The sequence below is a fragment of the Alexandromys fortis genome, unplaced genomic scaffold, assembly GCF_014885135.2.
Source record: "Alexandromys fortis isolate MF-2015 unplaced genomic scaffold, M_Fortis_MF-2015_v1.1 scaffold_29, whole genome shotgun sequence".
In the NCBI taxonomy this organism is placed as follows: domain Eukaryota; kingdom Metazoa; phylum Chordata; class Mammalia; order Rodentia; family Cricetidae; genus Alexandromys; species Alexandromys fortis.
The window spans coordinates 11,501,920-11,526,921 of NW_026067891.1; the positions used below are offsets into that span (position 1 = coordinate 11,501,920).

Below are 25,002 nucleotides of genomic sequence, written 5' to 3' on the forward strand. Positions count from 1 at the left end.
AATCAACTTTGTCAGACACCTTAGAAAAATAAAAAGGATGGGATTTTTGCTTAACTGGGTGCTTTCTAGATTAAATTCCCTGAAGTAGAGCTATCACCACTTACAGACAAAGGAAGTCACAAGCCCCATGAACCTCAGCTTCTGCCTGTGTGCAGCAGGAATGAAGCGGTTGTTCTAAAAGAATATCCGTATGATCAAGCATGCTGACTGGCAAACCCTGTTCTCTACAGATGCCAGCAGTTTCACAGCAGATGCTACAGGAGAGACAACGGCCAACAGGGACAGGTTAAAGCTCCATCATTTGACAGACACCCATCGCATTCAAGCACTTCCTGTCAAATGAAATATACCTGATACCTAGCACTCATCCATACATGTCTTTATACACTCAACCCTTTATTGATCAATTGCCTGTTACATTCAGGATTCTGTGGGAATGAGGTCAGCCTGTGAAGAGGAATGGAAAAATTGTCATCAAAGCTCCAGGGTCATCACAGTGTCATACCCTTTGTTCTTTCTCTTCCCATAAAGAAACATATGTCCATTATGTTGGGTTTGGGTTTGCCATCTTCCTTGTTTTAGATAGGAGAATATTAGAAGACAATCACGGCATCAAGCAGAACCATCCCATGTCCATACACATCAAAGTGTTTCATTTAGGAAAATACCTTCTTCAAAATGACTAGTAACAGCCTGCCTGAAGCCCATAACCAACATGCATGTAGCAGAGGTCACACACTTGACTCATTGACTTGATCTTCATCAAACTCATCCAACCCTGAATCTGGACTTGTCCACTCCATTTGCACCCCTATCAGAAGAGTAAAGGCGTCTTGTTGTGTGCCTCTGGGATCTCACAGCAATAGCAGACCAACATAGCCACAAATCACAGTTACACAACATAGAACATGACCAGTGATCCGAGGAAGAAGCAAATGCCCTATAGGGAATCCTGAGAACCAGATGGCCTTATTTGAGAGGTAAATATAAAACACATTTAGAATGTTTGATGACTGTAAAAATTAAGGATTTAATTCTGTGAGCCGTGAAAGAAGGAAAGCTACAAAGAATTATAAACTTCATTCGAACCCACACCAACACGTACATAAACCTTTACTCATTTCAATATCATGTTTGACTATTGTGGTTGCTGTATTTTATCCTCTCGGCTATACAGAGCATGGCACAGTCTGTAATGTATCTGACTATAGCCTCCTTCCATTTTTGAGTGGGGCTCCTAACCCACACCCTGATCTTTTGTGTCTTACACTGAGGGAGTATCAGCCTGTGTTCTAAGCCTGCATTCTACTTTCTGTCTTTGCATCAGTCACCCAGACAAAAACTATGGCGCAGAGGGCCGGCCATTCAAAGCCATCTCATCATGCTAAGAGATGTGGCGAGATCACCAGTTGCTGTGGTAGATGTGAAATGTACACTCCATGTTCATGTATATCAACCCTGGGGCCGCATCTGGTAACACTGTTTGGGGAGGTTGTGAATCTTTTAGACGGTGGAACTTTGCTGTAGGAAGTGAGTCACAGAGCACTCTATGTCCTGGTCCCTCTCTGCTTCCTGTGTGTAGAGCAATGTGCCCAGTCTCCCAATTCTGCTGCCATGATGGGTCCTAAGCTGCTTATTGTCTGATATTTGATCACAACAGTGAGAAAAGTCATGAAGACAGCAGACACAGCAGAGAAGGGCAGGCCGGAGGAAATACAGTGTAGGCCCAGGTAGCTCACTGGGCAGTGTAGATAAAAACTGCCCCAATCTCATTAGGCTGTAAACCTTGAGAAGAGGAACTGCAGTGAGTTTGCATGTTAAGCAGCAGAAGAAGGAATGCTTTTGGAAACCATGAGGACCTTCCTTTTCTAGAGACTTTCTTTTTTTATTCCTCCAAAAGAGATTGAGAACCACCACATTAGTGGAACCTGACTAGCTCGGCAGTCACTGTTCATAGGTCCAGAGATGTCTTCCTTTAATCCAAAACCTATGAAGAATGCCTCCCTACTTTGGCATGTAGGGAACAGACATCAGGACTCAGAGTGTGCTGGTTAATTCTGCTAACTAGACTCCGCCTAGAATCACCTGAGAAGAGGGTTTCAGCTGAAGTTGTTCTGTGGGCATGCCTGTGTGGGTTTGTCCTGACTGTTAACTAAGGTCAGAAGACTCACCCAAGAACATGAGTAGTACTATTTCATGAATACAGCCCTGAGCTCTGCAAAGTGGAGAAAACTGGCTTAGCATACGCAACCAGCAAGCCAGGATGGAAAGTTCTCCTTCTGCTCTTTGATGTAACCGGCTCCTTGAGCTCCTGCTTGGTTCCCCAGTGATGCACTGTAATGTGGAATAGTGAGTCAAATAAGCCTCATTCTCCTTTATATTGCTTTTGGTCAAGGTGTTTCATCCCAGCAAGAGAAATGGAGCTGGAATGTTATGGTTTGGATCTTAAATGCCCCAGCCCCCAAAGTCTTCCCTTGAATGTTTGGGTCCTTATGCAACTGTTTTCTGAGACAGGCAGCTGGGAAGTGTTTGATCCTAACAATAGCTCATCAACCCATTTATGGATCCATACATTAATGGAGTACTGGGAGATGATGGAAAACTTAAGACAGGATGCCTGTTGGAAGAACTGGGTCACAGGAGACATGCCCTTGAGGGCTGCACGCTGTCCTACCCCGCTTGCCACAGCTTGATCATCATAGTCTCAGCAGCTTTCCTCACAACACACCATTCCACCACAGGCCTACAAGCGTCTGGACCATAGATGGAAACCTCAGAAACCACAAGACAAAGTAATCTTTTTCTCCTTTATGTTGCTTATTCTAGGTATATTGTCATAGCAATGAAAAACTGACTCACACCCCAGTTGGGTTCTTTAATGCTGTGCAGCAATGCTCCCAAACCTAGCCTAAGTTTGGGATCACAAAAATCTGCATTCTGTAGCGCAGGAGACTGGCCTGGATATTTGAAGGGATTTGCTGACATTCTTCATTCTGAGCCTTACCTTGTTAAGTACAAGGTTCTGCAGGGTCTTACTTACCATCACCAACAAACTGCAGCAGAGCCAGGTCAATCTGCCTCTTCCAGGGTGAGCCCTTCTGGAGGGCAATTCCGTAGCCCGTGGTGGCAAAGATGTACCCACTCCCAATGGTCACCAGCTTACAGCCTTCATCCCTGCCAGCCTTATAATTCAAGACGGCTGCGTCATAGATGAAAGCATCCAACTTCCTGAAATGACAAGATACCAGGGAGTCATAGGGTGGCTAGGTGCTATCTCAGGGCCCTGCTCTCCCAGCTAACACCAGCACCTCACACAGTGGAGGGGCTGACTCATGGTTGCTCCAGTCCCTTGTCATAAAAGGATCTATTTTTAATGAGGAGATAAAAGCAAGAACCTTTCCTTTTCAACTTACAAGAGGCAGCTAAATTAAGACACGAAGAATCCATATACCCAAGTGAGTAAACAAGCAGGTTTTCTGTTTGCTAAGTGTTTGTCCTTAGCACCTCCCAGCAGTGGGGAAATGGTGACCTGTTTAAAAGGTTTGCCTCAGAACACCAGAAACCTCCAAGGGGCAGAAAGACTAGGTGATGGCATGCAGGCAGGGAGGAGGAATTAATCAGAAATGAGGCCTTGGATTTAAAGACTAGCATGAACACATTTGCTGTTTATGTTACAAAATCATTATACGGTAACATTTAAACACTCAAGTCATATAGAAATTTATTTAAATGATAAAATTATATAAGCAATTAAACAAGTAAGTTATAAAACTCTATACCCATAATCTGTTAACTATGAGGTGACCTCTATCAGCACATTGATGAGTAGTCTTCTGAGGTTTGTACATGTACACATATACACACACATGCAGGGAATAGGAAAACTTTTTATGTAAAGACAAGATGAATAGTTGAGTTTTGTGAACCATGTAATCTTGGGTGAAACTGTAATTTTGCTGTGGTGGGGTGTTATGGATTAATTACCCCTCTTTCCATGAAAAAAAATAGTTGAAGTCCTAACTCTAAGTCTGTTTTGAAATACAGCCATTGTGGCTGTAACCAGTTAAAGACAAGGTCATACTGAGTGGATCCCTAATCTCTCTCTCTCTCTCTCTCTCTCTCTCTCTCCCTCTCTCCTTCTCTTTCAAACACACACACACACACACACACAGAGAGAGAGAGAGAGAGAGAGAGAGAGAGAGAGAGAGAGAGAGCTAGGAGTCCGTGAACAATGAGACCCCTAAAACAGCAATTTCCACCTCACTAGCAGAGGTAGCACAGACCTGCCAACACACCAATACCAAACTCTTAACCTTTATAACTTTAGGGCAGCAAATTTTGGTTGTTTAAGTCTGTAGTTCAGGCTACTTCTTTGGGGTAACCCAAGAAACCACAGAGTTCCCCAACAATCAGGTAACACAGCATGAACAAGCTCAGTTCTGTTCCACTGGAAATTCTTTCCAGGGCCTGGCTGTCCATCCACTGTAGTTTACCCCCTTATTTCATCCCCCCCAAATTGATTGTACCAGGCTACATCACAGAGAGCTTTCTTTTCTCGTTTCACACCTGCAAGCATATCTCCACATCAATAAAAACAGTGTTTTCTTCTGATAAGTTCACTTTTATTGCAATATTGTATCGAATCATCACACAGTTCAAAACTGAGACCACAATCATCACATCATCACTTCAGAAGTCCTGTGTGACACCCCCACACTCACCATTTTTCAATGACAAGTATCAGGGCATCCTATGAATGAGGTGGCTGAACCCAATAATTACCTAGAATCGTATTAGTGAGTATACTCTTAGTTTCAAAAATTTGACGTTATCTGAAAGGGCCAAAACTGCTACCCTGGAGTGCAGGAATGGATGTTTCCATTCTAAAACAAGTAGGAAAACAACATCAGAGATTTTTCAGCTTCTGCCACAGTCTCCACCTCATTGTCTTTCTCTCTCTAACGAGGAAACATAAAACATCCAAGCAAAGAAAAATAAAAGTGGCAGCAGAAGACGTAGCGGTCTGCATTCTGTCAGAGGCAGCTGCCAGAGGGCTCCCAGTGGGGACACAATTCCTCGCCAGCTTTAGCGTGTTCATTCTTTCCCGTTTCCCTGCTTCCATGACGGCGTTCGTAATGATTACAGGTGAGGCGATGCTAAGGGGCTTATCTAACTTATAGAAAGACTCCAAAACTTTTATCCCAAACACTAGGTATTAATAACTGGTCATACTCAAAAGAGATCAGAGCATCCAATCATCATCATCGTCATCATCATCATCATCATCATCATCAGCAGCAGCAGCAGCAGCAGCAGCAGCAAGAAGCTGGGTGTGACCAGTGGTACAGGCAAACCAGAGCTGCCTATAGAAGCAGGCACAGCCTTTCTGAAACGTCAGCTACATGGGAATGGTGGGGACAATGGGTGGAGAGCTAGAAAAGACACGAGGTCACAGAAACTCCCTGTAGTGGTGGCTTCTTGTACAACTCTTGCATAAGACTAGCCTATCAACATTCCATCACAGGGGAATGGAAATTTATATTCCTCAGTAATGTAGTCACTGGTCAAGTAAATGTTCATTTACCCAACCCATGTTCATGCAAGCAACCCTTAATCAAACGCAGTGGGTCACAGGAAAAGGCATGGAAACAGGAGGAGTTTGCTGAAAGGAAGAATGGAGTTCAGGAGAGGAGAGGGAAGGGACTAACGAAGGATAATGAGGGATATAATTAATTAAAGACTATATATGTATATAAACATATATTATTTTTTAATATATATGTGAAAAATAGAAGGTTTAATGCCATTCATAGTGTAGTACCAGAGCACTGGATAGATGGATAAAACATATGTGAGTTCTAGGCTGGGCTTGGATGAAGGCATGGCCTCAGGGTGAATAGACATATTTGAGTCCTAGGCTGGAACTCGATGAAGGCATAGCCTTGGGAAAGCCACTTCTTCCCTTTGGATAGTGGGCATCTCAGCTGTGAGGTGAGGGGGTCATGGTGTTCTGCTGAGATTCTGTGACATCCTAGGATTCTGTAAGCTGAGAGTCACCTCCCGTGACTCTCAAAGGGAAGTCTGATATGGGATACCATATCTGTGTTTCTCCTCTTTATGAAGCTGAGGTACTTGCAATGTCAACACTTCACATACCACAGTTGCCATGGAGATACTGAGAACCTTGGTTTTATAAAGACTTTCTAAGTCTCAGAACACTCCCTCAATTCCTCAGGAAATAGCCATAAACACACATCTACAGACTTACATATATACAGAAGAGTCCAGCCGCCAGGCAATCGATCGCTACCCCTGGCATCTGGCGTCTCATCCTACCCTCACTCCCCTCTAATACACTATTGGGATGGAAATTGAAAGATAAGCCTGGCAATCATGCAAGAGTTGCTCAACAGCAGCTTCAGTTGCTATTGTCAGGACCGGGCACAGAAATGTACAAATTGGTTCCATATTTTATGACACATGTTCTGCTGAGCAACAGCCAGATGAAGAGATAGGAAAATGGCAGGAAGATTCATGGCAAGGATATGGTTGGTCCTGACAAAAGCAGGTACACATCGGATGGCTGGAGGGGCCAAAGGAACATGTCCTCAGGGCTGCAGCCTTGGGGAGTGACAGATGGAGCCTGTTCTTCCTGGTCCACTCTGATCCTGGAGCCACAGCCCAGCAGTGCTAACACAAGCAGTGCTCACATTAGAAACTGGGGCTTCAGGAAGTAGACCTGTGGTGTATGTCTCTCTGTCTCTCTGTCTCTCTCTCTGTCTCTCTGTCTCTCTCTGTCTCTGTCTCTCTCTCTGTCTCTGTCTGTCTCTCTCTCTCTCTCACACACACACACACATGTACACACACACCAGTGCTTCCAGAACACTGGGGTCTAGACACAAATGGACACAGACACCTGCATGTTCAAAACAATATTCTTGGTCCCAGAGAAATGGCTCAATGGGCAAGAACACTTTCTGTACTAACATAAAGACCCAAGTTTAAATCCTCAGTAGCACAAAAAAAGCCATGTACCTATAACCCCAGCACTGTGGAGGAAAGAGAAAAGAGGGTCACTGAGGACTGTTGGCTGCCAGCTTAGCTCCAGGCTCAGAGGAGACCCTGTCTCAATGAAATAAGATGGAGAAATAAAGCGGGACAGGGACACACAAATGTCCTTCTCTGATTACTGTACATGCATGTACACACACAGCACACACACACACACACACACACACACACACACATGCACCATACACAGACACCACACACACTCTTGTATACAGCAAATAGGAGCAAACCCAGGCCCACCATCTGCACGTAGCACTTGGAATCCGTCAGTCCCCTTGAGACATCACAATTGCCCAGGAGACAGATGACATCATTCTTTTCTTTTCTATTTTGTCTACAAGCATAGAAGCTTCTGGAAAGCTAAGACAGTCTTGGGTGCAACCGTGGTATTCCATATTCTGTACTATGGCACTCCCCGGAAGAGCGCTGTTTGTGGGAGCTCTGTGCAGCAATGCAAATGTCCTGCTCTGGGGTCCCCTGTGTGTAGGCGGAGGGGGAGGGATGGCTTTCGAACTGCACTTAATGCAGCCAGCCAGGGAACTGAGTTTGTAATTTCATTGAACTGCACTGATTCAGATATTTAGAAAATGGCTCAATATGGCTGAGGGCCGCAGGAATGGACAAAATCCAACCCACATCCTGTCATAGGCAAGGAGAAGCCTGGGTAGCCAGACTCTGGGCTCTCTTCTTTGCTCACACTCCAAAAGTTTTACTCGTTTTTTGTTTCCAATCAAAAATAGTACTGTCGTTAAAAGAAAAAAGCCTTACATTGCCACCGTGAGAGAAAACGATCTTTGTAAGCTGGAGGCTTTGGGCTCTGCACCTGTATTTCTGAGACTTGGGTTTTGTTTTGTTGTGCGTTGGGTTGGTTTTTTCTCTCTGAAAAAAAGGAGCTGACGGTATCTGCCCTCAGAGGGCTGTTGGGAACAAAGTGATGTTATGTAAGTAAAGCCCGTGCAATGGCCGGCTTATAGCAAATGCTTAAAATGCATAAATGCACTCAACTAAATTCAGTTTATGGCGAAAGGCCCCACAAATTTTATGCACCCTCTGTAATAAGTCCATTTCCAAATACTTTGCCTAAGTTGTCTTCTTTTATCTATTCCCATTATTATTTTTCTACTCATGTATAAACAGACACTTTTTTTTAAAAGGCTACAACAGCCAAGGCTGTCGGTGCGCAAGGATGAGCGAATTCTCCTGTTGGGTGTGTTGCTAGTTGTCTAATTGGGAAGCTGAGGCAGTGAGTGGCTACTGGGCTGGAGGTTATCACCCAGCTTCTAAGCATCCAAAGCTGGATTGAGTTTAGGAGAATGCCAAGACCACAGAGCCCTTAGGACTTAATGACTAGGAGGGTGCAGTTCTTTGAACTACTCAGGAAATTCAGATTAAGATTTAACACTGTAAATGAAGCCAGATACAAAAGAAAAAGCAGGGATGGGGCAAAGCAGTAAGAGTTTAAAGACATCTGGTGTGTGATTCAGCTTTCATCTGTTCCCCAGCAGACACTCAGCATGCAGGTCTGGAGATACCTGCGTGCAACACTCTTCCTGGATTTAATCTATCCTAAATGCTTGGGTAGCTATTTGCTGATGGACACAAACCCTTTTTAGAAACAAAGGTTGATGAAGAGAATGAGAGCCCACAAAGGTCTGAGGATTTCAGCTCTGACTGCAGGAGACAAGAGTGATGGATCTGGGTAATTGGTAGTGCTGAGATCTGACGGGCACAGAGCAAAGGCCAGCCCTAGAGGCCTCCATCCTTCAGAACTAACCACCCACGTGAAAGCACAGGCCTCTCAGGGAAGGGAACCCGGCTACTTGTGTTCTCTACCTTTTCAAGAGGAAATCATGTCCTCACCTCTCCAGTTAAGTGTTTCTCCCACTGCATGGTGGTGGCTCAAAGGTCAGGGTCTGCCTGGGGTGGGGACAGGGTCCTGCCTGACACCTGCCTGGAGTGGGGAAGACTCCTATCTGTCACCCTGAGGCCAACACTGCCTGTTTTCGAGAAAATTCACTCCTTCAAATCATATGAATTGACACTCTTGCTTTTCAACATAGAGGCTGAAACCCCAAACAAAACCCTCTACACACACACACACACACACACACACACACACACACACACACCAGACATCACAGAATCTGTGTAGGTGCCATCACTCTCTCTCTGTTACCAGCCGTCCTCAGGGAACACAAATGATTAAAAATGATGGTAATCCCGAAGAAGACCTGGTTTACATTGGCAAGGAAGCCAAGGAAGGAGGGACTCTCACAGCGGCCTGAGCTATTTGAGCCTGCTGACTTCCTGCTGGAAATTTGACAGCTCTGGGGAGCTCTATAGCCTTCACAGTTATGTAGATCTGACCTCATCACGTAGGTGGGTCTAGTATGCTCATATGTATACAATGCCATTGAAAGGCCGCTCTTGGCCCCACACTATTTGTTAGAGAATCTGATTCCCCATGCTCCAGTGAAGACTGCACTCCATCACTGAAGCATGGGTCCTTTCTGGGAATGGTATTTGTGTTGCCAGGCAGCCTGATATTTCCTAATCAAAAGCTTCCGGTTTTAGCTCATCATCTTATGCATGTTTTCAGATGCTCTCTGGGGGTCTCAGCACATTTAAAGGCTAATTATATAGTTAAAGTTAATTATTCGTTCATTAACATTCAAGAAGCCTTTAACAAGACAGTGACTTGTTCTGATGAATTAATAAAAATAGAGCGTGTATGTGTGTGTGTGTGTGTGTGTGTGTGTGTTTGGAGGACTAGTCTCAAGTGTTATGAAAACAGAAACATCTCTTTGATGATAACCAAATGCATTTTTTTTTTAGGTCATGTCAAAGTTTTGCTAGAGAAATGAAGAGAACAGCACTTCAGGGCTGGGGCGATGACTCAGTGGGTGAAACACTTGTTATGCAAGCACGAGGACCTGAGTTCAAATGGTAGAATCCACGTGAAACAGCGACGCAGTACCCCACTGCTGCAATTTCTGACACTGAGATGGTGGGCAGACACAGGAAAATCTCTAGATGCTCATGAGTCAGAGATCCTGGTGTATGTGGTGGCACATGCACACACACACACACACACACACACCACCACCACCACCACCACCACCACCACTACCACTACCACCTTAGGCAACCAACCACAGTCTTTGTCACACAGCTCTGGCAATGAACCTCTCTGAGCCTTGGTCTTCCTGTCTGTAAGATGGGTAGTGCTGGATGTTGGATAGGTAAAATGGGAAGAAAGCTGTTTTGTAATCACGGATCCTGATGAAACTTGGGGGACTGGAAAAATTAATTTTGTATAAGAAGAGACAGGTGCATTAGCCATAAGCCAGCATCAGACACAGGGTTATTGGCAGAGGGCACTTGTGGTTCCAGAAGGTACTACTGAGTCTTGACCTTTGCATGTGTTTAGTAGGAATGAGACAGTCAACCTATACCACCCTCAACCAGGCTGGTCTACAACCAGCTTTAAGAAGGTAACTTAGGCTCAATTTCTCCAAACAATTTTTAAATATTTATCTACCTATTTCTTTACTTAACTATTTTCTATCTATTTATTCATTTATTTATTGTGTGGTGTGTATGTGTGTATACATGTGTGCATCTGAGCATTGTGGTAAAATATAAAATAATAGGAATGAGTTAATTTGAGATGTAAGAGTTAATTAGAAGCCTGAGTTAATAGGCTGAGCAGTGTTTTAATTAATACAGTTTCTGTATGATTATCTCAGGTCTGGGAAGCCAGGAACGAACAGCCAGCTTCTTCCTACAAAATGACACCCAATGAACAAATGTTTGGGGCTGATGTCTGCCATGCACTTCGGGTCCAGATGCTTGTGTGCCCACTTGGGGTCAGGAGGAAAGTAGCTGAGACCATGTCTGTAGCTCAGCACTCCCTACCTGGGCACATGATGGGACTGGGTCTGCTAGGAGTGCACAGGCAGGAGAGCGTGGTGGCCTACCACCACCATACACAGAGATATTTCCAGGCTATGCAGTGTGCTGCATGACAGATTTAGTTTTTACTCAGATAAAAAGGATTAATATGCTACACAGTGCTACCTGGAGTTGAGGTGGTGAGAATGGCTTCCAGTAACAGTCTCAGAGGCATTGAACAGATGCCCACCATGTTGGACTGAGAGGAGCCAAAAGGCAAAACAGACTTAGTCCTAGCCATTCCACTTAGCTTTTTAAGAAGCACTCTTAATTATAGATACACACAATAAAGACAAATTCAGACAGAAAAACCTCTAAATGGGTCACAGTGTTGGATAAATATACGTAGGCTTGGGAGAGAGAAGAAAAGAGTAAAGAGACAGTAAAAGTAATATAAAAAAAAGAAAAAAAAATAAAAGAGTTCAGATAGTTATAGATTAAAGGAGTAAAGATAATAAAATATTAAACTTGTAGAAAAAGTAATAGAGTAAGAAAAATAAGCCATGTAAAGATGGAAAATACACAGAGAGTCTGGATTATATATATTATTGTGTTTTCTTTGAATTTTTTGACTGTGAAGGAGTTAAGTACAGAGAGACATTTCATTATATGAGCTTGGTGTAGGAGGTCCTTCTGTCTTTGTGTTGCTTTCATTGGTTAATAAAGAAACTGCTTTGGGCCTGTTGATAGGGCAGAATTTAGGTAGGCAGGAAAACCTAAATGGCATGCTGAGAGAAAGAAGGCAGAGTCAGGGAGAGACACCATGGATCTGCCAGAGTCAGATGCTGGAAATTTTACCCATTAAGTCACTGCCACATGGGCTAAATTAAGATGTAAGAATTAGCCAATAAGAAACTAGAGCTAATGAGCCAAGCAGTGAGTTAATCAATAGAGTTTCTGTGTGGTTATTTTGGGGCTAAGCTAACTGGGTGGCTGGGATGAACAAGTGGTCCTCTTTGCAACATAGGCTGCTAAGTTAAGCAAACATAAAAGTATCTTGACTTCAAAATTTGAGTCTAAGAATATATTGCTTTGGAAAAGAGGTTCTGCTTTTGTTTCCACAATGCATGAGAACCTGTAGATTCCTTCCAGACTAATGTGGTTTGATGAATCAAGACCCCCTGAAAGGTCTCCACAAACCCCAAAATTATTTCACCCAACAAATAGCAGAGAGCAGTTTGGAAAGAACTACACCCAAATTCCCAAATACTGTTTATAAATGTTTGTTTTCATTTAAAGGGAGATATGCTATAGAGATGAATAGTTTGCATTGGTATGGATCTTGGTCTATTGATAAAAATTTAAGGTCAATTTTGTTATATGTATATTTTGCTCTTGATTAAGGTATTGTGTTTGCACAGCTTATTTAAAAATGTAATGTATAATTAAGAAATACAGATTAATAGATAGTTATCTATAATAGTCAAGCTTGTAGCCATGTTAGTTAGGTTTTCTAGATGTACAGAGATATATTTCAGATGGATACTTATTCTTCAAACCTTTCAAAGACTAACAGAATATGGCACTTAAAATGTTTAAGAACTTAGGACTTTTTATGACAATGAGACACATCTGCTCCTGGCAGCACCAATCTACTTCAAGAGGATGATTGGCATCAAAGAGGCTTCTTATGAAGTCTGTTAGCTATTTAGGTAAGAAACTGCTCTTGCCTGGACTGCTTGATGGTACGCTGTACAAACTGAACATGCTGGACTCACAGAAAAATGACTGCTGAAGTTGCCTAAAGAAGGTGAGATGATCCTTCAGGTTTCCTACTTCATGGAAGAGTCTGCCAGACATTCTGCAGGACACAGAAGAAAGTGACTGATAAACTGCCAATATAGGCAGAATTGTCTTCGAAATTTCCTGCTTTATAGAAAAGTCTGCCAGATACTATGGTCCTGTAGGCTGAAGATGGATGCTCCAACATATAGAAGAACTTTGGGTGACTGTCCAGGCAGCGAGATGTCTCTGTCAACTTCAGAGTTTTGGAAGTTGTTTATAATGCACTTCCTGTTTACTTAGGTAATATTATATTCTTCTGGAATCTTTGATGGAGTTGAAGAATAGATAGTTATAATTATAATTTTCCTTAGTTATGATAAATGATAAAGTAGATATAAATATTGTAACTGGAATTCTTGGTTGATAACTGTTTTGTTTTATATAATTTTACTATGTTAAAGTTAAAACCTTCCTTTTAATTCGACAGAAAAGGGAGGTGATGTAGGATTCCCCTCTGTATGATATGAATATGTCTTATTGCCACTGGTTAATAAAGAAGCTGCTTTCAGCCAATGGCTTAACAGAATATAGCCAGGCTGAAAAAGATATATAGAGAGAGTAGGCAGAGTTGAGGAGATGCTATATAGCCACCAAAGGAGAGAGATGATAGAACTTTACCGGTAAACCACAAGCCTCATGGTAAAATATAAAATCATGAAAATGGGTTAATTTAGGATATAAGAGCTAGCTATAAATACACTTAAGCTATTGGCCAAACAGTATTGCAATTAATATAGTTTGTATGATTATTTTGGGTCTGGGAGGCCAGGAATGAATGAGCAGCCTCCAACCACACCTATTAATTTATTTAACTATTTATCTATTTATTTATTGTGTTGTCTGTGTACATACATCAGTATACCTGAGTGTGTGTCATAAAACCCATACAAAGATCAAACTACAATTTTCAGGAGTGGGTTCTTTCCATCTAACATGTGGGTTCCAGGGAAGAAAACCAGGCAGGTGCCATTATCCACTGAGCCATCTTGTAGTTTCTAGGTGCACACTTTAAAAATTATGTGTATATTTGTGTGTGTGTGTGTGTGTGTGTGTGTGTGTGTGTACATGTGTATGTGGGTGCCTGTTGAAGACAGAATAAGTCTTTGGATCTGGAACTGGAGTTATTGACAATTATGAACCACTCAACAATGGGTGATAAGAACAGCCATTCTGTCCTCTAGAAGATTATCAAGCATGCTTAATCATCATATTATCTCTCTAGCTTCAGGCTCACATTTTTTACTCTGAGTTGAGAATGCAAATATTAAAGTCAGAATTATGCTGACAATGATTAAATTTATAGTAAATTTTATTAAGCTGATTTGCCTCATAGATCAATATCTTGGAAGGTATAGTTACATTGTTCCTTCCCCCTTTTTTATTTTGGAAACTGTTTTCACTAGACTCAATTCTTTGTAAATTTTATGAAGATTTGATTCATTGATCAATTTTGGAGCACAACAAATTCAACTAATTTATGATTTTTGCCACTTGAAATTTTTTTTGTAGTTATTTCTACCAAGTCAAATTGTCAGAAATACAAAATTAGCAAAGAAGATTCCAGTCATCTGTGGATTTTTTAATCAATAGCAAATTTCATCCTGTGTGCTCTTAGCTACTGTCAGCTTAATTTGAGTTGATTATTCCTACCAAGAACATGCACTGTGATCGGAAACAAAAAGACTCATGGTTAATATTTACTGTCTCTGTGAAGATTCTGAGCAAATTTTTAAGACAGGCAAGAGTGGTAAAGAAGTGGGGAGGATTTGAGAGAGGAGGAACAGATGCCAAGAAAAACAAGAAGAGAGAGATGAGGCATAAGAAAGAGAAAACCAGGAAAGGAGGCAGAAAGAGAAAGAAAACTTCAAGCACTCAGAGGGTTACAGTGGAACGGAGACAGACAGAAAAGAGGGAGAAGAGAAAAACAGTGGGAGCAAAGTTACGAGGTAACTGTGCCCCTGGCCCCAACTTGAGACTTGGGAAAGGACAGAAATGCTAGAAAATCTCTGCTTTCATTCTATTGAATTTACTCTGGACCCAAACTGATTGCATTCAAATGGTAGCGATGTCATAGGATAGAATTTTTCACAGAAGGAAACTGATTGCCAGAATTCTCCATTTAAGAAGGTGTACAGGGACGGTAATTCCAGATCCACACACTGCGGACCACTGCAAGTGCCTGTAATGAGCCAGGGTTGGGCTTCCCATGTGCAGGGGACTCAGGGGTGGTGGCAAGCTGTGGGAGACTGACCAGTCTGTGTCTGTCAAAGTCTTGATTTCCCCATCTTACCGGAAGGATCCTTCTTGTGTGTTTATAGCAGGGTGAGGTAACAGCTACAAACCCTCCTCTGGAGGATGACACACTACTCAAACACCATTCTTTCTCCTTCATCACATTCTGATGAAGAAGTACCATTCCTGCTGGAAGGTCATTCTCATACAGAGCTCCCTGTTACACTTCTGAGCGACTGAAATTAGAGCTTGGCATTCTGATTCCAAGAAACATTTTCCTTGTTCAGACTTTCCTAAAATGACCATTTCCTGCTGGACACCATGTTCTTTGCCTGAATATTCCAATAATTTCCACTCACATTCCCATGGAGGGCTCAAGCTAAATAGCAGCTCTCTTTAGAAAAAGGAAAACCTTTTAGTTGTATTTACGTTATCTTATGTGTTTGCCTGTGTGTGCCTGGCATCCATGGAGGTCAGAAGAGGTCATCAATCTCCCAGGACTGGAGATACGCTTATGAGCCATCATGTGGGTGCTAGGAACTAAATCCAGATCCTCTCCAAGAATCGCAAGTGCTCTTAATTGCTGAGCCATCTCTCCAGCTCCTGAATAGCAAAAAGATATGTTTGCTTTAATGTGAATGCCTTCATGCATGTCTGTGTACCTTGTGAATGCCAGGGCGTTGCGAAGGCCAAGACAGGGTGTCAGATGCCCTGGAATTGGAGTTACAGGTGGCTGGGAGCTACCATTTGGATGCTGAAACCAAACCATGTCTCCTGCAAAAGCAACAAAGCTCTTGTTGATCCATCTCACCAGCCCCCCAACAGCATTTTATCAGTGGGGAAGGTTTATTAACTTGTGTAAGACATCTCAGCTGAGTTATAGCAGAGAGCACATTTGAGTCTAGGATGCTCAGTGGGACACACCGTCACAATGTAGAAGTGATGGGGCATGAAGACTTTGTCAGGTCCCAAGACTGAAACACAAGGAATAGGAATATCCAGAAAACATAAAGAAAGAATCTAAATATGGCACATTCTAGAACGTGTGGAACTCAGTGCCAATAGCTTCCCTAAGTCAAAGTATCCAATTCTCCAAGGAATTACAGGTCATGAGATCTCATAACTCTCATGGGGATCTCAGGAATAGGCTCAGAGAGGTCGCTTAATATGAAAAGGCACACAGTGAATACGTTAACTGGATACAGGTTGTGAAACAGTCTTTGTCACTCCTAAGTCCACAATCTACCATGAAGCCACTCCGAAAAAAGGGCAAATTAACATCTAATAAGTTGACCATAGAAAACTTGAAGTATCAAGAAAGTGCCAATATTTTGACAGGGGAATTCTATTTACAACTTTCAGAAGGGAAATAAGGATTCATTAAGATGTTTAACACCGACACCTGACTAATAACCCTCAGCTGACCAAAGCAGCTCCAGCAGAGGGAAATGCTTGAGTAAACTATGCTGCATGAACAAGGAGGTTTTCCCAGAAGCCTTAGAGAATGAAGGCAAAAACACAGATCTGGAAGCTCATCAAAACATATTAATTGAAAAATTTGACCTACTGTATAGAATTGGATAGCATCTGCAGGAAAAAAAATATAATTACAGATGAAGACATAAATAGATGCAAACAGACACAGCAGAGGTCTCAGAGAAGTGGACTATACATCAAATCAAGGATACCCAGCCAGGGCTGGGGGTGTTGGTATATGTTCAATTGGATATTTATTCATCTCTGGTTATTTTTTTCATTTTTGCTCTGAGAATATGTTTTATAATGAGAAGTGAAGGGCATGATGGTCGAGGGCAAAGCTTCTAGAACTAGCTCACTTCAGTTCTGAAGTTCACTGGTTCTGTGCCTGAGCAAATGACTTAACCAGTGATTATCTGTCTGTACAACAGCCATGCTCATCAGCACGAGTTCAAAAAAAGGCAGCTGCGAAAAATCCAAGGATACTGATAATTAAAGTGTGCGTGATATATTCCAGCATGACTTGAGAGCCACCCAAGCAACCACAAGTGGGAGGCACAAGACGCCCGCCAGAATATAGCCACCCGAGGGTGGGGCTCTCACAAGGTTTAACACTAGACACATGAGCATTGTGCCTCCCTGTGGAACACAAGCCCACTCCCTACTCCATTGGCAGACAGAACCTGAAGCAGCACGTGTGCCCAGATGCCCAAGGATATACTTCCCTACAAGTGCTGCCACTGGAAGCCTGCTAGGAGGTGGTGCGGAAAGAGCACCACTATGGCTCTGGTGACTTCCATATGCTCAATAGCATCAGCAGGTGCTAAACAGGGTCATTGAAGATGTTATTAACTGAGGATCTTGACGGAAACATTACCTAGGGTAAATAATCGACCTTAAGCATAACGGTCTCAGCTTTATAAGAAAAGATACATGGGGAAAGAAGCCCATGTAAACACGAAGACATTTAAGAGAGAGGCAGCTACAAGCCAAGAGAACTAGGAGCTACCAGAAGCAGAAGCTGGAGGTGAGGAAGTGTTCCGGGGACCTCACCGGAGAGCCTGGAAGGAGCATGTCTTTATCATCATGTTGACTTTTGGACTTCTGTCCTCTAGAACTGAGAGAATGCATTTCTAGTTGGGAAAGTCAGCATTCTGTGGCAAGTGCTGGTGTCCTCAGACATCACTGCAATAGGGGACAATGTCACCTCTCCACCCACACTTCTTTTTCTCTTGTTTTCAGACAGAGTCTCTATATGTAGCCAAGAATGGCTGCAAATTCACAGTCCTCCTGTGTCTGCCTCTCAGGTACCAAGATGGCAAGCCAGGGTTCCTATCACACGCATGTGTCACAGTGCCCAACACCCACTCACCTCTCTGCTAGACGAGGATGGTGAGGCGTGTCTGTGTTTGCAGTTGGACCAAGGGCTCCCTTTAGGATGCAGAAGAAGTCTTGTGATGTGTGTTAGATTATTTTATAGTCTGAGCCAGCCACACAAGTGGAAGACTCATTTCTCCAAATGCTTGTGAGATAAGACACTGGTAAAAGACCATCCAAGGTTGGCACATTGATGCTGTGACCATTAGTATCTGATGAGTGGGGGCCTGTTTGTGAGCTTAACTGTTGGAAGAAATGAGCCTGTTATCAAGACACAGATGGTCAAGAACACACAGATTCTCTGCTCCTGATCCTATACCTTATAACAAGCAGATACCTGTCTCAGCATTGTCCCCTTCTCAGGTGAAGAAGGGGGAAAGCCCATTGTGGGTCACTCTGAATGCTGCCCCTACCCCAAGTAGGTCCTCGGGTAGGCTGCTGCTTATCCCCAAGCCTCGGCTCCTTCTGCGAAACAGAGAGCTTGCGTGTCTAGGAGAATGGAAAGGTGAACACACAGTCACAGAGTGGAAGTTCCTGTATGAGCTCAGCAAATAGTGTCAGGAGACACACCCAGACAATACAGAATCTTGGCTGGGACAGTGGCTCAGTCAGTAAAGGGCATGACTTGCAAACAAGAGGACCTGAGTTCATCCTCAGAATTCAGCACCCTAATAATCCCCTGCTGAAGAGTCAGAGACAGGCAGACAGATAGGCTACCTGACTTGGTAAATTCTAAGCCAGTGAAGAGACCTGTCTGAAAAAACACTGTGGGCAGGGCTCTGAAGAAGAAAACCTAAGGTTGACCTCTGGCCTGCACACATATGTGCACACACATGTATACACACACACATGCTTAAAAATTAAGAATACAGAATCTTACAGGGAATTCTGGCTTCTTCAAATTTCTCAAGCGAAACCACACTGTGTACAGGGGTCACAGTTTCATCTCTGAGGTCTTCATTTGTTTTTCCCATCTCAATGGAAGGAGAAACATTTTTTTGAAAATAGCAATAAAAATTTCAAAGAAGGAACAAACATGTTGAAATGAAAACCTCTAGAAACTGCCCTGGTGTTATGTAACAGTGGGCAATCAGAGGCACCTGGCTGTGCATGGTCACTGCTGTCATTGTAGTTGAGCTGTGACTCCAAGCATTGTATTTACCCTAGATACCCTGCTCCACCACTCCGTGCCTGTGTCTTCTGTTCCAGAATAGAAGATGGAAATGATGATAGTCGCGCCACGCAGTGTTGACACAAGTTTTAAATAAGATTATGCTGACCAAGCCGCCCAAACAGGACCTTCCCATAGGTCAATGCCCAATAAATGTTCCCTGCTGGTAAGAAATACCTCACTTAGTTCCCAAACAATTCAAAATGTAATAAAAACAAGCTTCAGATGGGTGGCTGAAGCAATTTGAGTTAAGCACATTTGGAAATGGAACAGCGTTGAAGGCTTCAGGGAAAGCCAGGAAACGTTCACACTATACACTCTTAGAATTGCCGAAGGAGAATTGAGCTATGAGTTTTCAAGTTACAGCCCAAGCATAAAGTCAACAATTATTAGTTGTAAGACACATGGTGTCTGTAGGAAAGAAGTTTGACTTAAATGGAAAAAAAAAACAAGGCTATTAATGGTACAGAATCTAAGAGATGACACAAGATGGCATTCTCAGAAGACTGCTTTACAAGACAGCTTGTCAGCAAGCTTTTCAACTGTCACCTTTTCATGTGTGTGTGTGTGTGTGTGTTCATGTGTGTGTTCATGTGTGTGCAGGTATACATGGAGGCAGAGGACAGGCTCAGGAATTCCACTACCTCCTTTGGCCTGGGGCTCGAGTAGGTAGCTAGGCTGGCTAGCCAGCGAGCCTCAGGGGTCCACCTGTCTCTACCTCCCCAGTCTCCCCAGTGCATACCACTGTATCCAGCTTTTTACGTGAATCCTGGGGATGAACTCAGTTCCTCATGCTCAGGGCAAGCACTAGACCGACTGAACTGTCTCCTTGGCCCTCTCTCAACATTTTTCTGCACTTCCATTTAGTTTACTTTCTTCCTCTTCCTTTCCCTCTGTCCCTATCTCTGAGTTTACAGAACTGTGAATGTACTTCACTCGGTGTCTCCCCCACCTCCAGTTTTCCTATTTTTAGCACTTTCTATGGAGGGCCTTGAGAATCTCATAATATTGTTTTTGATGGAATTTAACAAGAAGTCATTCCAAGGACAAAAAGAAGAAAGACGTCTCTGGTTTCTCGAGGTTTTATTAAGGAAAAATAGCCCTAACCGTATGATGCGGTAGCAATTATTTTGGAGCTGTATTTGCAGCATGGGGGTGGATCTCAGAAACCAGGTCATTGTCGATCTGCCTCTCTCTGGAGATGACGCGATCCCATTTAGAACAGCTCGCTGAGCGCTGATGTCTACGCCCGCTTTCTAACTCAGCAGCTGAAAATGAACCACGCGTGCTTGCTTCTGTCTGACTGACAAATATAGCAAATAAGCCCCACTCAGATGGTACCCTTGAAAGAACTCGCTCGGCATAGCAACCATCCCGACGCACCCCACGTCTACCTTTTCCTCTGCATTCTTGTGTTGCTGGACCAGTTTCTTTAGAACATAGAAATAAGGACGCTGTGTATTTTATCGGCTCTGAGGTCATTGCATGATAAGTTACATAAGACATTCATATTATACAGGACCATACAACTTCGCTTTCTAATCTTGCCTTGAACTTTAATCCTATCCATCCAGCTCTATAGTCAGCATTGCTAGTGGGAGGTGAGCTTGAGCCCTGTGCTTAACAATTCTACAATTCAGTGATTCCGCTAAATAGCTAGTTGTGCCATCTGTTCCTCTTGATGATCTTCATGCTCCTCATCTTCTGAAGAGAATAAAAAGGTACCTAGCTCAGAAAGTATTGAGCGTTGATTGAGGATATGTGTGCCATTCTCTGGGGGCTGCAGCTTATAAACTAACATCTCAGTGGGATGCAGCTGACATGAAGATGTTGGTCAAAGGTACTTCCAATTTTGTGTCCGGACCTAAAGTCACCATCCCCCACATCTCCAATCACCCTGCTCTTCATCTAAATGTCTCCTCCTCTTCCTCATCCTGTCTCTCTAGAGATAACTCCATCTCTTGATAGTTAAGAGTTTAATATCTATAAGCCTGAAGGTCATGGATACCTGAATCACAAACCCAGTTTCTGATAAAAACAGGCAACCCTGAAAGTCTTGGACTCTGAGAACCCGTGTGAAAGACTAAAGATCAGCGTTAGGTTTACAGTGAAGATGTTTCTGCCCTTGTGAGGATGTGGGATCACAGTTCTGTTTTTTTTTTTTTTTCTTCAGACATATCATGAAGAAAAGTCTAAGAGTTAAGGGGATGACTCAGTACATGCTGAACAAAGGACCGGAGGTCAATCACCAGCACTCAGTGTGGTGCTGTGTCCTTGTAACCCCAGTGCTGGGGACGCCAGGACAGGAGAAGCTCTGGGGCTTACAGGCCAGCTTGATTAGCTGAGCCAGCTAAGCCCAAGTGAGAGACCAGATCTCAAAAACATGAAGGATGCTACCCAGGGAGGAGTGATGTCTGAGGATGTTCTTGGGCATTCACATGGAAGGGTATACACATGTGCACCTGCACACGCTCCAACTTTCTTCAGTGATGAACCATGACCTTGAAGTATGAGCCAAACAAGTCCTTTCCTCCCCTAAGTTGCTTTTGGTGGGAGAGTTTAGTCACAGCAGCAGAGTGGACCAGGACATGTCCCATGTCTGGAATGTACTTGACATCACTGACCCACTGCACTGAAAACAACTAAGGTGACAATTTTTAGGTTAACTTTGTCACAATAAAAAAAATCAAAAGAAAAGATAATTCTCCCTCTTCACTTTACTGTATATAAAGGAAGACAGTGAGCTTCGTCTGTCTATGGTGTTGGGCTAGGACAGAAATCAAATAGGAAGCTGGAGAGTCGAGTATGAGGCTGTAGAGTTCAGCTGCTCAGGAAATGCGTGTGACTGCATGTTCCGTTTGCCCATGGATGGAAATGTCATAACAAAACTCATGCATTTGCAGGAATAGTTTATGCTAATAAAATGTTAAACTTTTAAGAGAAGGGAAGGAAGAAGAAAAGGTTGAACTTTTATCTCAGTGTACAACAACTGCACATGAAAATCAACTAAAATAAAAGTGCCAATTATCCTACTGTGTCTTGAACTACTGGCGTTCTTGAGTCCTGGGGACCACATTTCCCTTCTATCTGGCATAGGAGCTTTACAGTTTGCCCCTTGCCAACACTGGATGAATGACACCACATCTGTAAACCTAAATGCCTCTGCCCCACGCATCCTCTGTCTTATCTTCTAGAGCAGATATTCTCAAAATCTGATTAGCATAAACCACCTACATTGCTTATTCCCAGCCCTTTCCCCGGGAACCTGCTTCACCTGGCATTCTGGGGCTCTTTCTGCTCCCATCCTTGCTGACTTAGAGTTAGGCTACTGTGGTGGATGGTTCTGATTAACATGACTGGACTGGGATGTACCTAGGTTCATGAGGCACATCCCTGGGAGTGTCAATAAGCGGGTTTCCAGACATGACGAGATCACCAGCACTCAGTCTTCATCAACAGTTTGAACAGGCTATTGGGAATTGGTGAAACTACAGCAGGCCAGGCTTGACTGGAGGAGGTATGTCATCTTTTTCTGTTTCTACTCTACTCTGCTTCCTGTCTTCCAGGATGTAGGCAGTTCTTCCACACCCTACTTCCATGAGACTGCAAGCTCTTAAATCCTCGTCAAAATAATCTTTGAGTCCCCAGATTGTTCCTGTAGGTATCTGGTCATACATCCACAGTTTTGTTTGAAAATCTTGGTCTATAAACCTGGGGTCACTAGCAGCTCCTGCTCCATAGCTCTCATCTCTGAGATCATTCTGACCTCGGTATTTACACACTAAATCCTATTTTTCCCTGTGGCTTTAGTTAATAACATTTTTGCTTTTGTATATTACAAATCCAAATATACAGAGAAACAGATTTTTTAAAGTTTTTCTCCCCGTCTGCTTTTCTTCCAGCCTTGGATCATTCTAAAGATACGCATTTGGTTTGTTTACTCTTTATGAACCTGTCTCTATGCAACGCATTTATGAGACTCCTTAGAAGTCGCTGTTCTGAAATCCTCTCACGCCTCAGAACCACTAGCACCTGGTAGAGGATGATCATCAAAAATGAGGGTTCTCTGTAGATACATAGAATGCCCACACAAGACCAAGGAATCTGCATTTGAACAAATCATCATGTGACTCGTGTAGTTTTGGCTCACTGGCAAGGCTGGGGAACACTAGAGTTAGAATTCTTTTTCTTAATCTTTCCTGATTTTTTATGTGATCTGTCTGAGTTCTGGCTGCAAATGTGGCTGATGCAAATAAAAGAATCTCAGGGCTATTTCAGAGATTTAGTAGCCAGCACCAGTTTTTAAGTGGAGATGGTGAGACTAAGAGATGGCATGGCTTGTTCAAAGCTGTGGCTGGATGATGGTAAAGCCAGGACTCAAAGTAGGGCACTACACTCAAGCTGAAGCTACTAGGCGGGCAAAGCCTTCTCGGGAAACAATGGCCAGTACTTCCTGGCTGTACTTATGGAACTTGTTTCCTGTTCTGGAGATGCTACTGGGACCCATAGAGCCAGGGACAGGAGGCAGCAGCTGAGCTCCATATTTGGGGTCTTCTAAGCAGTGTCTGTTGAACCCCTGGGTGCTTAGGGCGATACAACAGAGATGTCATAAATTTCGGCAATTCAAGGATAGATGGGGTGCCTATCTTCCAGGGAGATGCAGCTTTCCAGAGATGCTGCATGCGGTAAAGCCGGACAGTGACCATCATCATCAGACACTAATATATTTAATAATGACAAAATTTAAGAAGCAAGATATGAAAGGGAGGAAAGGGATCGCTAGCTATGACAGAACTGATGTTTAGAAGACAGAAGGGGGAGGGTGTGGATATAGAAACAAAAGATGCACAAGGGGACTCGGGGCCTTTCTGGGACAGCAACTCACTATCTGAGGGGCTGGGGTCAGCTCTCATAGCATTCCCCAAGAAAAATCCTAAATAATTGAAAGTGCAAGTCAAGGGCTGAGGATGTGGCTCAGTCGGTAGTGTGCAAATGAGGGGCTGGGGATGTGGCTGAGTTGGTAGTGTGCAAGCCAGGGGCTGAGAATGTGACTCGGTAGTGTGCAAGCCAGGGGCTGAGGATGTGACTCAGTTGGTAGTGTGCAAGCCAGGGGCTAAGGATGTGGCTGAGTTGGTAGTGTGCAAGCCAGGGGCTGGGTATGTGGCTCAGTTGGTAGAATGCAAGCCAGGGGTTGAAGATATGGCTCAGTTGGTCATGTGCAGGCCAGGGACTGGGGATGTGGCTCAGTCGGTAGGGTGCTCATTTAACATGCTTTAGGTCCTAGGTTTGATTTCTGATAAACCAGGGTGGTGATGTGTGCCTGGTTACTCAGCACTTGTGACGTAAAAGCAAGATCAGAAGTTCAAGATTGTATTCGGTTACACAGAGAGCTAAAGATCAGCCTGGAAAACATGAGATCCTGTCTAGATAAGAGTGCAAGTCAAGTGTGGTAGCCATACCTGCGATTTTAGCACCTGGGAAAGTGAGTCTATGAGTCTTGCTTGGGCAACATAGTGAGATCTCAAAAAAATAAAATAAAATAAACATATAAGCTAATAATGAAGTATACTAAAGGGAGAGAATTATTCTGTAAATTTAAGGTAAAGATTTTTGAGTTATAAATATAAGGTAAAGTTTCAAAAGTCGAAAGCCATAGTTTCTGTGGGAAATTCCCTTTTACACTGTGAAATATGTCACTCATATTGCTTTAAAAAAATGCTGATTGGTCAGTAGCTAGGCAGGAAGTATAGGGAAAAAACCAGACTAAGAGAATTCTGAGAAGAGGAAAGGTAGAGTCAGTCATCAGCCAGATGCGGAGAAAGTAAGATGAGAATGCCAAACCGAGAAAAGGAACAGAGTCACGTGGCTAACATAGACAAGAATTGTGGATTAATATAAGTTGTAAGAGCTAGTTAACAATAATCCTGAGTTAACAG

At 43.2% G+C, this 25,002-nt stretch overlaps 1 protein-coding gene across 2 annotated transcripts in view; it reads right to left on the minus strand.

Annotated features, from left to right (window-relative positions):
- The window catches only part of Grin2a (glutamate ionotropic receptor NMDA type subunit 2A), a 411,054-nt gene that overhangs the window by 36,308 nt on the left and 349,744 nt on the right, over window positions 1–25,002 (minus strand). For both annotated transcript variants that reach the window (XM_050137104.1, XM_050137109.1), the window contains exon 10: window positions 3,041–3,228. In XM_050137104.1, the coding sequence (XP_049993061.1) occupies window positions 3,041–3,228 (188 nt within the window). The remainder of the gene's footprint in view (window positions 1–3,040; window positions 3,229–25,002) is intronic.